Source organism: Lynx canadensis, chromosome X, assembly GCF_007474595.2.
Source record: "Lynx canadensis isolate LIC74 chromosome X, mLynCan4.pri.v2, whole genome shotgun sequence".
Classification (NCBI taxonomy): Eukaryota; Metazoa; Chordata; class Mammalia; order Carnivora; family Felidae; genus Lynx; species Lynx canadensis.
Window position 1 is genome coordinate 4,193,515 of NC_044321.2, and position 15,031 is coordinate 4,208,545.

General features: G+C 46.7%; 1 protein-coding gene across 5 annotated transcripts in view; it reads left to right on the forward strand.

Moving 5' to 3' along the window:
- STS (steroid sulfatase) overlaps window positions 1-15,031 on the forward strand; it is a 163,368-nt gene that overhangs the window by 114,960 nt on the left and 33,377 nt on the right. For all 5 annotated transcript variants that reach the window (XM_030306408.2, XM_030306410.1, XM_030306407.1 and 2 more), the window contains exon 8: window positions 8,281-8,418. In XM_030306408.2, the coding sequence (XP_030162268.1) occupies window positions 8,281-8,418 (138 nt within the window). The remainder of the gene's footprint in view (window positions 1-8,280; window positions 8,419-15,031) is intronic.

A 15,031-nucleotide genomic window follows, 5' to 3' on the forward strand; every position in this document is an offset into this window, starting at 1 on the left:
ATCTCAAATTAAAATGAACCAATTTTAACACCGGCTTATAAATCATTCCCGTCACTAAGATGACACTGTAAGTAATTGAGGAAATCAAGTCCCGATGAATTCCAACAGGATGAATAAAACACATGGTCACGTTTCAATAATGCACATAATGGCAACAGCCACCAGTGCAAGAATGGGAAACGTTTATTGGGCAGCAGCTAGCCTGTAAAACGGTGTGGTGATTGTCCGGTAACTTACTGAAATATTTTGCGTGCATGAATTCCTTTACTCCCCGAGGCTGCACTAGTTTACAGGCGGGACAGGGAGGTTCCGAGAGGTGAAGCAGCTTGTGTGGGACTGCCCAGCGACCACACGCCCAGCAGAGCACAAGGGGGTGTCTGTCCTGGCGAATTAAACTCAGACCGTAGACCCGTCCGTCCCCCGCTGGCTGCACAGTGTCTACAAGACAAGCCCATGCGGTTTGAGCCACCCAGGTGCTTTCGGCGACTGTGTTCGAAGATTCCACCAAGGCATGTCTTCTCGAGTTTGCCTTGTATACCGTAAACATGTCTGTGTTCCAAGTGAAACTTCAGACACGGAAAACGGTAGAATGTGGATGTGGGTACTAGAGGAGTGTTCTCGGGAGTGTTTCCTCCCCCTTCAGTTAACCATGGAATGCGTTGAATTTTCTACTTAAATATTTCAAGGCACGGAAACAAAACATGTGTTGGGACCCAGGATATAGGGTTAAAGCAGGGCTCAGATAAGTTTCCACTGAATACCAGTGTGTGAAAGGTGAGGTCAGAATTAGGGGTCAGGAATAGATATGAATACTTGTTGCTTTTTTTCTTTAATTTGTTTAAAGTTTACTTATTCTGAGAGAGAGAGAGCAAGGTAGGGGCAAAGAGAGAGGGTGACAGAGAATCCCAAGCACGGTCAACACTGCAAGCATGAAGCCCAGAGTGGGGCTTGAACCCACGAACCATGAGATCATGACCTGAGGTGAAATTATGAGTCGGATGCTTAACCGACTGAGCCACTCAGGAGCCGGGGAATACCTGTTCCTTTTAAGTCAGGGCCCAATTGAGGCTGGTCAGAAAATCACATGCAACGCTCCCCCTGCAAAGATTTCTTTCATCTGCTTGAATTGGTTGAATTAATGAACCAGATTAAGTGAAGTCATGTATTTAGAGCACGGCGCATGGTGCCTTCCATGCATCAAGTTCTCAACAAATACTACCTGCTCTTATTAAGACTTATTATTTCCCAGATGTATAAAACATCTGTGCTTGGAGTGTGCATATGATACCTCCTAATCGATGTGGGTTTCCGTTCGGCTGTGGGCGGGTCCCCCGCGGTGGCTGGCTAACTCCAGGGTAAAGCTCCAGCTTTATGGGGAGATCTCAAGCTCTTAGAAGTAGTCCATGGATGAGAAAAGAGTCCATGATGAAAAAGTCAACGTGAATTCACTGCATCTTGTGTGTTTTTCCAATGTCGTGATGACTGTTTCCTTTGAGATGGTCCTGTCTGGACCTCACAGTCTGCAGAAGAGCCTGACCGCACAGAGCCTGGTAGTACAGATCTCGGGGGAACAGCCAACCTGTCCCTACGAGCTTGCGATCTCTCCGTAAAGCCAACGCTTCACCCTGTAGTTAGGAAGATGCTACAGGGGACCCGCACACAAGCAAACTGAAGGTCACATGGATTACAAGCAAAAGCCGAGAGAGGAGCTTGGTGGGGTGTTAGTCAACGTGCCCAGGAGGGCTGGAATCTGTGCTGTAGGTGCAGGGTGTCCGTGAAAGGACGTACAGTGTTCAATTTTGTACCTTCAGTTTCATGGATGATAAAACCCCATGAAAAAAAATAACCTAGTCCTAAAATAAAAGTTGAGTATGGGTGATGTGGTTGAGCATCACAAGTAAGAATTCTGAAAGGTTTTGTTTCGTTGAACGTTGTCCGTTTGCCTCTGGACGTTCTCTGCTCACAGCCCAGGTCACACAGCTCTTTCACGGTTGGCTTCCCATGAGGTGTTGCTGGACAAGTCCTGGCTGGTATGTTTCTGGAGCTTTCTGTTGGCTTTGATCCAAGGAATGGCCCCGGGGGATATGGGCAACCTCGGACTCCATGACAAAGCCTGGGTTACCCCCAGGGCAGGTTCAGCCAGTGGCCACTCAGAAGACCAAAGGGTGGCACCAGAATTCCTGAACCTCATTTTCTGCCAGACAGTAAAGTCCAGGCAGTAGAATGGATCAAGGGTGGAAGACCATATGTTTGCTGAGCACAACCCTGTCAAAACTGTTCCCTGCCAGCCTCATCACCTGCTGCTCAGCTCGGCCACCCCCCTGTGATGTGTATGACCCTAGGGAAGCAGTGACCACAGGCACTGGCTTGGGACGGCTTCCTGTGACCCACAGACATGCCAGCTTGGGTTTCCTCCCACACACGTGTGTGATTCCCTTGAACAGACATGGACACCATTCTGATTATTTCCAGCAAGTGCAATGCCCTGGAATACACACACACACACACACACACAGGTTATTGTTAACCCAAGAAGATAGCTGAGTCGAGCCACGAAAACACCCCAGATGGTGAGAGCAGGTGCAGGGGATAAATCACACATTACAAGTGTGATGAGGGCAGAGACGGGTTTAATGGAGGAAATCACAACATTATCATAGCAACCAGGTACAGCACAAAATGAGGATGCGTTTCCCGGAAACAATAGGAGCTCAGACAGGAACTCACTAAAGCAAGAAGCGCCAGCAAAGTGAACAAAGGGTCATCTGTAGAAAAGCAACATTGAAAACTGTAGGCTCTTCCGTTTCTTAACTGCCCTAACAATCCTAATTCTGCATTATTATGTTTCTTTTCCATGTGTAAAAATTAAGTGTTGAAACTGTACCCACATCTCATTATCATTGTTGTTTTGGAAATCTGGAAAATGCCAACCATTTCCTTTTATTACATGTCAGGGAATACGGCACATTTAGTCGCGTGTAAAACCGTCTAAAAGTACGGTCTTCAGACGGGCGCCGTTGAGGTTCACAGACGTCCCCGCAGATGTACTGAATCAGAATCTTGGTTTTAGCATGGTTCCCAAGGTGATAAATAAGGCCATTAAAATTCGAACAACACTGATGTGCGATATGCAATAGGTCAAGTTTACCTGCGTTAAGTGGACCTCGCTTCCAGCTGGAGACAGTATATCTATTTGCGCATTGACAGATATGACATGATGCATGGGGTGTTGGGTATGCTTCTCATCCTACATAAGCTAACAAAGAATTGCCTTTCTAGGGCCGGTGACAGCTAGATTTCTGTGTGCCACTCAATAACAGATTCAGGCTCAGGAGAGCCTAAGGACGTAGGTTAAAGCTAGAACAGTGAGTGCCAAGCATTGCACATGCCTGACACAGACTCCCAGCCACCGAGAGGTGCCACAGTGAGGGACTGCATGGTTGTGACTTCAGCAGGATTATTTGAGTCCCACCCTTAACCTGTTGATCAGATAGAAGACTTACTAAAATAGTTGTACGGGGATTTTTCTGGTGTTCCCTGGAGTCATGTTGAGTACGTGGAAATTTTCTTCATGTTGTTGCAAGAGCTAAGGTGCATTGAGCAATCGTAGTGTGACCAGTTGCGGGCTGTCGTGTATGAAATTCTCCTCGTTTGTGCATCCCGGCAGCACTTTCCTATTTTACGTTTTCATCTGTGACGTAGAGGCAAAGAACCCCACAGAGCAAGCTGGGAACCCAGGATTCAAAGTGAGTCTGCCGCTCTCAGGAGCCAGAAGGCAGACCCTGAACCCTTAGTTCTACGTGATAGCTTCTCTCTCATGTACCATCTAGAATGTGGCCCGTGCGTTGGTAAGCCTTCTGTCTCCTGAGTGGCACATCACTGCCTGATTTTCAATAGTGCCTTCACACTCATTTGTCGAGTGAATAAATGGAATGAAGGAACTCTCTAGAATTTAGGCTTCCTCTGCAAGCCGCGTTCATACCTGGAGAAGAAGGAAGGAGCCAGACTTTGACGTTTCCGTGTGTTGTCCTTTTGGTTTACAAAAGTCCTATCTGAAGTGCTCATTTTTTGATAAGCTCGCTCTTGTTTGACCCCAGTTAAATAAAAAAGTGATCTTGAAGTGACTTATTTTCTGTATTTGTTTCATTCAGGCAACAATATGAGAAAGCTTTGGAAATAACACATTTCACTTATAAGCTATCCTTCAGCCCACCATCGGTAATTCAAAACTATCATCCCATATAAATTGGTATCATTATACCTTGAGAACCTTACTGAAAAATAATATTTGTGAACCTCTGACTCGCAGTGTACTGTCTGTAAGCAAGAATAATACACAGGCATTTGTTCTCACGGGAGATTTCCGTTCAGAATTTTTAGGAGAGAAATATGTTAGAGCTTTATAGGATCAATCTTATGAAAACTTAAACAGTGAATGGGCTTCAGGCTTTACAAATGAGATTCTGGCGTAAGACCTAAATTGTGTGGGATCCAGAGTGTGTCATTTGGGAAAGAAAGAACTAAAAGGAAATCAGGAATCTGACCATTTCTGCACAGATTCAGGCAAATATTCCGCTGTTTGTACATGCCCGATGGCCTCAGCTAGATGCCTTGTGTTAATCCCAGCCCAGCTGTATAGGGAACTTTTGATGAAAAAGATGAAGTCATCAGTCTAGGCAATGAATTAAGAAGAATGGATGGAGACAAGGGAAATATCTGATCACAGTCATTAGGAATACTGGGATTTGGAGTAAGACGGAGTCTGTCTGCTAAGTGCACCTGTAGGCTCATCTGGAGATGAAAAGAGCCTACAGGGGAAACAGGAACTTTAGCTGGCTTGAGCAGAGAACGGGGTCCCCAGGAGGCTCCAAGGGCTTGGATAGTCTGCCGTTAACACACAGCCCGTGTTCAGTAGGTGCTTTGTAACACATATCGGATGTCTGGATGAAGAAGTCTCTGACTCAACACTGCATCTGAAAGGCACTTTTTAAAAAAGTAGTGGGAAGGGGCACCTGGGTGGCTCAGTCGGTTACACATCTGATTCTTGACTTTGGCTCAGGTCATGATCTCACAGTCATGAGTTCAAGCCCTGCGTTGGGCTCTGCTCTGACCCCAGTGTAGAGCCTGCCTGGGACTCTCTCTCTCCCTCTCCCTCTGTACCCCTCCTGGTCTCTCTCTCTCTCTCTCTCTCTCTCTCTCTCTCTCTCTCTCTCTCTCAAAAAAAAGTAGACTGTTTTTGATCACTTTTACAGAAAAATTAGGTCTACAGAAAAATTGAGTAGAAGGTACAGTTTTCATATGTTCCCTTTCTTGTGCACATCGTGTACCTAAGAATGTCTTGAATTCGTGTAGTACATTTGTTGTAGTGGACGAGCCAACGTTGAAGCATTGTTATCGACTAGAAGTGATAGTTTTCATCAGGGTTCACTGTTTGAATCCTACGTTCTGTGGATCTGGACTGACGTGTGATGACACATATCCACCATTACAGTATCGGACACGATACTTTCACGGCCCTAAAAATCCTCTGTGCTGACTCTTTGCCCCCACCCTGCTCAGGCTATGGCAACTACTGATCTGTTTGCTGTCTCCATAGCTTTGGCTTTTCCAGAACATCATGTAGTTGGAGTCCTATATTATGTACCTTTTGAGATTGGGATCTTTCACTTGGAAATATGCATTTTAAATTCATCCATGTCTTTTCATGACTAGATAGCTCATTTCTTTTCCGCATGGACGATAGACCATTGGCTGGAGGCACTATACTGGATCCATTCACTTGCTAGAGGACATCTTGGTCATTTCCAAGGTTTGCGCAATTATAAACAAAACTGCTATAAATGTTTATATGCAGGTTTTGTGTGTGTAGAAGTTATCATAGACACCACATTTTAAAGAAACGATGCTAAGTTTCTTCTCCATCTGTGAAAGGTTAATCTTATTTGGAAGGTAGATATATGATTGCCTACCCTTTTGCAAAATGCTAATTATAACTCAAGGAAGTAAACCCTTCAATCCTCTGCTAACTGCTTAGTCTGTTTTTACTTACAAATTGTCATATGAGGGGCAACTGGGTGGCTCAGTTGATGAAGCATCCTATTCTTGATTTCGGCTCAGGTCATGATCTCACAGTTAGTGAGTTTGAGCCTCGTGTTGGGCTCTGTGCTGACAGCGTGGACCCTGCTTGGGATTCTCTCCCTCTCCCTCTCCCCCTCCCCCTCCCCCTCCCCCTCTCCCTCTCGCACTTGCTCTCTATCTCTCGCTCAAAATAAATAAAAACAGACTTAAAAGAAATTGTCATAGGAGCCAAAAGGGGCATTTTCCCTTGAAAACATAGTGGAGGTTATATTGTCTTATTCCTTCTCCCTGTTTCAACTCATTAAGTTAATTATGATACAGCTTAAATTAGAGTTGGAGCCAAACCTCCCCACGCACACAGGTGATTTGCCTTGCTGTACCCGATAACACCACAACCCGTGTCTGCCTGATAATGATATATCATGGGAGACAGATCTGAAAAGGCCCTTGTGGATCTTACTCCTTGGTTCTGAGTATGACATTTATGTATACGGTGTGGCTTCTTAGAATGTTTATGATATGAGTTAAAAAATTTGAGAAAGATTGAACATACTGTAGCCCGTAGCATTTACAATCAAATGGGAGACACATGTAACAAATGACTTGGGTTTTGCTTTTGGCTCGGAAATCATCTGTGCACCTCCACGGAGAGTTGACGGTGCGATCCTTCCCAACCCTTTCTGAACCACATGGGTGGAGGTGCGGCCCCAAAGTGGGGGGCCCGTCCCCACTGGGGCTTGACCTACGTGCTGGGTACAATGTGCCCTTACCCAGTTATTACAGCTGCAGGGGACACTTGGTGTCCTTGTAAAATTCTGAAAAGGTTTATTACTCACATAATGAGGGTTTCTGCGGCAAGCAAGGTAGGTCCCGAGCTGGTCCGAAAATAGCTTGAGAGCGATGGGGGAGGAGGCAGGGATTGGCTTCGGTGTGCAGGCGGGGGCTGGCGTAGCCTGGTTCCCCCATGAGTACGGCAGGGTGCAGCACCCTGGCTCTCTTATTAGCTGGCTGGGCACATGTAGAATGAGGAGCAGTGAGGCTTTAAGAGCTCTTAGCAGTCAAACATCAAAAGTGGGGTCACACCCTAGTACCTCAATCAGAATATAACTGCACGCATTAACTTACTAAATTTAACTGGTAGCATAGCATATATGGGTCTCTGTGGAGATCACAAAGTGTATTCCTTACTTTCACCGTCATGTTCTTCTGACTTGAGAGCTGGCAACAGCTTCCTCAACAGGCAGCCCATACTTTAGCCCCTTCTGCCTTCAGCCAGCTCCTTTTTTTTTTTCTTATGGAAAATTTAGGCATAAATAGAAGCAGACAGAAAAGTGAAGTGAACTTTCACGTGCCCCTGATGCACCTGTAACAACCATGAACTCGTGCCGTATCTTGTTTAATCTGTACCCCATCCTGCCTTCCCTTCTTCCTGCATGAAAGAAAACAAGTGGCTGTCATACCCTCTCGTCCATGAGTATTTCAGTTGGCGTCTCTGTTTCGTTTCCCTTGATGTCTTTTTCGCTCCTCTGTGGTTCCCATGGAGTCCATCCGTGTAGCTACGTAAGGTTTGAGACTCTGCCCTTTGGAATCAGATTTCACGCTTACTTTCTGGCTTCTCAACTTCCTAACTCTGTGACCATGACGAGGCCCCACTTGCTCCCATCTGCAAAATGGAACCTACACTGTTTAGTCATTAAGGTTCTATGTGGTCTAAATAAAATACAGATAGTTCTATATTTGTATGTACTGTAAGTATTAGAAGAAGACATTCATCATAAAATATTTGTAGGCATGTTTTTTCATGTAAGAAGAACATTGATGGTTTGGGGTTTTGCATTGAATTAGGGGAACTGGTAGACTTCTTCTACTCAGGACCATGCCACATTCCTCTAAGTGGCTCATGCTCTGTGGTCCTGATTCTTCCAGAATACTTTCTCAGGTATCAGTCTGCAGAATCCGTCCACGATGCCTAGAGTTTCAGATGATGCTTTTGGATGATACTTGCTTCAATGACTGTAGCTTCCAAGAACCCTGCCACAGACTTTCTGATTACGTTGCATCCCCAGTTGGGATCGGCGTGGGAAAGCTGTGATGTCCGAGAACATTTCCTTCCCATCTTAAGAGAAGTCGGTGAGAGCAAGTAATCTCCTTTCCTTTTGTAGAGATTGAACTGTGTTAACGTTGGCCATCTCTCCCCTTCAGGGCAGATCCTGAAGGTCCTAGATGAGCTGAAACTGGCTAATAACACCCTCATCTACTTCAGTTCGGACCAAGGAGCACACGTGGAAGAGGTGACCCCCAAAGGAGAAGTTCACGGAGGAAGTAACGGAATCTATAAAGGTGAGGACTCTGTGAAGGTGGGAAGTGCTGATGTGGAGAAGCTGTACCCTCCCCGCTCATGCGCTGGTTGAGTTTTCCTTGATCTCTGAGCTCTGATGCTGTTCCTCTGCCATTTTCCAATATGCGGGACATCGCTGTGTCACTGGCATTGAACAGCGACGTGGCCATGTCGCATTTCTGTGTGGTCTCCGTGGGGGTGAAAAGCACGCATTCTGGGTCAAGACGTGATGTCGTCTTCACACAAATGCAGCCTCATACTGGATAGCTGGTTAAAACAACAAAGCATGTATCAATTACCTGTTGCTGCCAAAACAAAATAACAGAGACTTGTGGCTTAAAACAGCAGTGTTTTTTTTTTTAATATTTATTGATTTATGGAGAGAGAGTGGGCAGGGGAGGGGCAGAGAGAGCGAGAGACTCCCAGCAGGCTCTGCACTGTCACAACACAGGGCTTGAACTGTGAGATCATGACCTGAGCTGAAATCAAGAGTCAGATACTTAACCGACTGAGCCACCCAGGCGCCCCAGAACAGCACAGTTTGTTAAGTTCTTGTTCTGGAGGTCAGGAGCCGGAAGTGGGTCTCACTAGTCTAAAACCAAGGTGAGAGCCGGGCTGTGTCCTCGTGCATGCTCTGGGGAAGCATTCCTTTCCTTGTCTTTTCGAGCCTCTGGAGGCCACCTGCATTCTTTGTCTAATGACCTGTTCTTGCATCTTTGAAGTCAACAGTGGTTGCCAGGGGAGGCATGGCTGGGAACGTGTTAGCCACCCGCTATGCCCGCTCTCTCATTGTGCTTATGGCTCACCCACTTTAGCGGTCACCCACGTTAGCGCTGGGCCTAAGCAGCAGCCCACGGCTTGTCCGGCGACACGTACGAGTGGCGTCATACACATCACAGTGCACCTGCACCAAGGCAGGGCGCTGGACAGAGGGTAACACGCTGTCTGTCCCAAAGGCAGCGTACCTTGTGCTCGGTTTTACATCTTTTTGTGCACGGCCTACAGGCGTCTGAAATTCTGAGCACCTCGGGGCAGGGACCCTTCTTACACGTTTGGTTCCCTGGAATGCAGGGTGGAAAGCATTCCTGTTCCGTGCTGGTCTGGATAACCTGCACGGGGTGTTCATTCCCCTTCCTTGGCTTGCCTTTGTCACCACGCCAGGGCAGAGCATACGCGTGACATTTGATGCAGGTCAGGTGAGCGAACCCAAGTGTTTCATGGGCAGAGGATGAACCCTCCCCAGGCAGCCACTCTTTTCGGCCAGCTTCCTCTGTTTATCGTCTTATTTCAGCGTAGGCGGCAGTCAAAACCTGTGTTCCAATATATTTTTTTTTTTTTTAATTTTTTTTTTCAACGTTTATTTATTTTTGGGACAGAGAGAGACAGAGCATGAACGGGGGAGGGGCAGAGAGAGAGGGAGACACAGAATCGGAAACAGGCTCCAGGCTCTGAGCCATCAGCCCAGAGCCTGACGCGGGGCTCGAACTCACGGACCGCGAGATCGTGACCTGGCTGAAGTCGGACGCTTAACCGACTGCGCCACCCAGGCGCCCCTGTGTTCCAATATATTAAGATGAGGTATGTCTGCCGTGTTTCCACGACGTTGTGGCCTGTGTGGAGAGAGCGGTTTTTAGTTTATTTTACAGATGCCAGCGTCTCTAAAGACGGAGTTACAGACTGTGTTCCATGCACACGTTAACCTGTCCATTCGTTCTCCCGCGGAAGGTCTGTGAGGTCCCAAAGTGGGTTAGCAGTTGGGGATGAGACATGGACTGATAGAAGTAATAGGTACAGTCTTACAGCAATGCAGTCATAGAAGTGGCTGCAAAGGAATATGTGATTTAAGAAAGCTACGGAGAGTGGAGACTCCATTCAGGGAGCATAGACCAGATGATGGATCCCAGGATGGGTTATGAGCCGGAGGGGGTGGTGGTATTGGCTTGTAGCTTTGATAGTTGGCTCTTTGAAGATACAAGTGGTGTGGGTCAGGATGAGAGCGTCAAGGGTCCTGAATGATGGTCACAAAGCGAGGTTATCATACAGTCCTCACAGCGTGTCGCTAGCTACCTCCTGATTTTCGTTTCTAAGAGGAAACCTAGCAGATGCGTTATCTGTGTTGTCCTGTTTTGCTTGAATGCTGGAAATATCACCAGTGTATTATGCTCTATCAGTATCCCAGCCACTACTCTGTTGCAGAGCATTATCCCTTTGTCAGATTTAGTTGAAATCGGGCTCCCAGTGAAACATTGATAAAAGGCGATGCCCTAAAAGAAAGATGTGGTTTCCTTCGAGCTGTGGGAAATGACCAAAGACTTCTAAATGTCAAAACATCTGGTTTCCTAAAGCTGCAAATTCCAACAGACTCGCTCGCAGAGGAATCACGCTGGCTTAAACTCCCTGATCAAGAGAGCGTCTTTTTCTGAACACTAATGATTTTTACTCTCAATCAAAACCCCTCGGAAAGATCGTTAGTATATGAGCCCGGTGATTCTGCCGTGTTACCACTCTAATCTGCTTCCCTAATGAAATCTGTGGGTTAATTTAATAGAATGGCTACAGTTAAACCATCCTTCTCCAGAACTCAACAGGTTATTCCTCGTAATCCTAGGGACGTAAGATCCCTGCTGTTGTCGTCATGAAAAAAATGTAATATTGTGGGGGTGAGGGAATAGTGACACCATTAATCTTCTCTCATTCTTTTAAAGGTGATGTTTGCAGCACGATTCTCCTGTTTAGGTTGACAGATGGGTCATCTATGTCAGTCTGACTCCGGTTTCGGCTCAGGTCATGGTCTCACGGTTTCATGAGATGGAGCCCCGCATAGGGTTCTGTGCTGGCAGCACAGAGCCTGCTTGGGATTCTCTCTCTCCCTCTCTTTCTCTGTGCCTCGCCCACTTCTTCCCTATCTCTCTCTCAAAATAAATAAAAAGGAACATGTTAAAAAAATATATATACTGGGGGCGCCTGGGTGGCTCAGTCGGTTGAGCGTCTGACTTCGGCTCAGGTCACAATCTCACGGTCCGTGAGTTCGAGCCCCGCGTCGGGCTCTGGGCTGATGGCCCAGAGCCTGGAGCCTGCTTCTGATTCTGTGTCTCCCTCTCTCTGCCCCTCCCCCGTTCATGCTCTGTCTCTCTGTGTCTCAAAAATAAAATTAAAAAATGTTAAAAAATATATATATATATATACTGAAAAAAAAAGGGCAAGATTAAGTAGGGGCGCCTGGCTGGCTTAGTCAGTAGAGCATGCAACCTTTTTCTTTTTTAAGTTTATTTTTTTTTTTTTTTTGAGAGAGAGAGTGAGCAAGGGAGGGGCAGAGAGAGAAGGAGACACAGAATCCCAAGCAGGTTCTGAGTTGTCAGCGCAGAGCCGGCTGCAGGGCTCAATCTCACGAATGCTGAGATCATGACCTGCGCTGAAATCAAGCGTTGGACACTCAACCGACCGACCCACCCAGGAACCCCAGAGCATGTGACTCCTGATGTTGGGGTTGTGAATTTGAGCCTGACATTGTGCATAGAGCTTACTTAAAGAGCAAGATACATAAGTGAACATCAAAATGCCGTAACGTTTACACTAGCCTATGACCACTTAACAATTGTTAAATGTAAAAATGCCAACGGGATTGGTAGAATATTGAAAAATGTCCACACTGATAATTTGGGACTGGGGAATAGGAATCACTGGTTTAAAGTAACAGGATTTACAGTCTCCTTGCAGTCCTGAACCGTGTGTAGGGAGCACAGACCGTGGTTCTCAGTTTGTGTAACTGCATCTTGGGCAGATGTTGGGTCTGTTTACATCAGACAGATGGAGGGATCTTCAAAAGGCTCTCTTCATTCTGCACCCTCACCTGGGTTAGGGCAGCTTAATTGGAGCTCAAGAAATAGTCCCAAAAGTTGTGGCTCTCTTAAGAAAGGATCAGTTGACCTCAGCCAGCCTCCTTTGATGTCCACGTCAATGTTAAGAGCCCTTGGATCAGTCTCGTAGAGATGGTGCAAGCCAACTCATGGAAGCTTCTTCTCACCCTTCAGTGCTGGCTTATAATCCTCCTTTGACCTGCCCCTCAAAGTTGGAAACCTCTGGGGCTGTGTCCTGAATCCCCTCATTTCTTTACCTACACATTCACCAAATATGGTGTCATCTAAGCCCGTGCCCTCAGGTGGCATTTGAGAGCTGGTAACCCTTACTTACTGTGAACCCCAGACTGTTCTATCCAGCTCCCCGCATGAAGCAGGGTATGGATGTTCATTGGGCACGTCCCCATGAACAGATCCATACTAGAGATCTTAGAGATCCCCAAGACCACATGTCTCACAGGCCAACGATATCACTGATTTGCACTGGTCTTCGCTCAGTGACTCAACCCCTAAAGCTGGTTTCATTGAGTCCCTGCAGCGTCTTTCTTTGATCTGCCCTGTCCCTCATATTCCAACAGTGAGTCCTATACACTTGATCTTCTAAGGACACCTGACATGGATGTACTTCTCTCATGTCCAAGAATGATCTCCTCCTCCAGGCCAGTATCACCTCGAGCTCATCTCCCCAGTGGGTTTCCAGGTGGTCTTTCGATTCGTTGTCTGCAATCCATTCTCCACCCAGGCAGCCGGATGAGCTTCAATAAACATGCACTCAGTGTATTGCATTGAGTTTTCCTCCAGCTGCCACGGAACAGATGGCTTACAAACAACACGACGTTATTCTCTCTCTCACTTCCAGAAACCAGACATCTGAAATCAAGGGGTCGTCAAGACAGTGCTCCTTCTGAAGCCTCTACTGGAGGATCCTTCCTTGCCTCTCCCGGCTTCTGGTGGTTGCTGGCAATCCTTGGCCTTCCTTAGCATGTAGACACATCACTCCAATCTCTGCCTCCTCTGTGTTCACAAGGCTTTTCTTCCTTTCCTAAAACCCTCTGCTATATCCCCATGCACTGAGAATACAATGTGAAGTCTGCACCTTGGCTGTGTGACCTAGAACTGCTTTATCTTCCTTCTGTCTTTCTGCATTTTAATCTCATTTCCACCTTCGGGACTTTCCATTGGCAGCTCCTTCTGGTGGAGAGCTCATCTCCTGATGTTTGCGTGCATTTATTTGCTCCCTCCTTCGCGGGTTGCCTCTGTAAGATCTCTCTGGACCATCGAAACAAAAGTTCTCGTCTGTGCCACCAGATCTCTAACACACCACCTCACTGTAATTTCTTGTGCATCCAGTGTGTTCTGTGTGTATTCATTTATGTGCTCATGGTCTGACTGCCTTCTCATCATGTAAATCCCATGGAAGCAGACATCTGCGGTGTGTTATTCCTTCTGTCTCCTTGCCTACAGTAACCATGTGGCAGGTCCTCCCCACATACTTGCTGAATGAATAGTGAGCAGCTCCCAGATTTCTCTTCCTTCTGCTCCTAGGACCATTCCTGAGGATCTTCCTCTTTTCCCCTAAAATACCCTCCTTCAGCTGGGGCCAGAATAACTTCCCTAAGATTTTCTTATAGCAGAGTTGAGAGTTTTCTGTCTCCTTCTCATAGCAGAAAAGTCCCTGTGCTCTCGGAAGAGAACAGTTAGACCAGCTCTGTTTCATTTGCATTCCTCTCTGAAATCAAGGTCACCCTGAAGGAAGCTCTCCCCATACCTCCCTTTTACTCTGCCTAAAGGCAAGTAATAAATGTCAATGGAATGGATAAATTAACTCTACAGACGGTGTTTGCAGAAGCATGGGGGTGGGGCTATCCTATTTTCCTGAGTTGCTCAAGAATGTAGACTTTCCCCACGTGCAGAGAAATGCTTTCAGAATTTCTGCAGCTTCTGGCATTACTCCTTTTCCTTACATGCAAATTCCAAAAGCAACTAATTGGCTTGAGTCCGTACCACTTATAAGTTGCTTCCTACAGTCCCTGAATTCGGCTTGTCTTTCTCTCATGCAGTAATGCATCTTTCAGAGAGCCATTGGTAACTTTTGTTGGGAAACAGACAGCAAGCGGGTCTGGTAGTTTCTTGGAAGGTGGTTATATAACGTTCAGGTTCTGTCTTCAGGTTTGGACAGGTGTTTTCACCAGCTTCCCGGGAGTGGGAAAAGCTGTGGCGTCTCGCTGTATGGGTGTTTAGTGTGCCGGAAGGCATCCACAGCCTTTTCACCTTTGTGAGAAGACCATGTGCTATCTTCATTTATCACTGTGCTCGTTCAGTCACATTGGAGCAGCAAGCATTTTGTTTATCGACTGTGTGCGGTGTGCCAGGTGTGGGGCTAGCAGCTGGGACATCAAGGCCATGGATGCAGGGTTCCCGACCTCGTGTAGCTCATATTCTACTGATGAGATGGAGATCTACGGAGATAATTCTCTACAGAGAATAATGAGGTGCTAAGGGAACTCTCTCACGGGAAGATGGTTACAGGTACTCAGCACAGCCTGGACTTCCGAGAGCCTCCCCTGGGGAGATGACCTTTTGTGGGCTGATGTTTTCGCATGTTGGCAAGGAGAGGAGCAGTGGGGAATTCATTCTAGGCGGGAGTGAGATGTTTACGGTGAGCACAAGAGCGGCTCGGCGTAGCTAGAGTTGAAAGAGAACACAAGGATTGTCGGGTGATGTAGCTGATGAGGCCACACGCCCAAGTTAATATGTC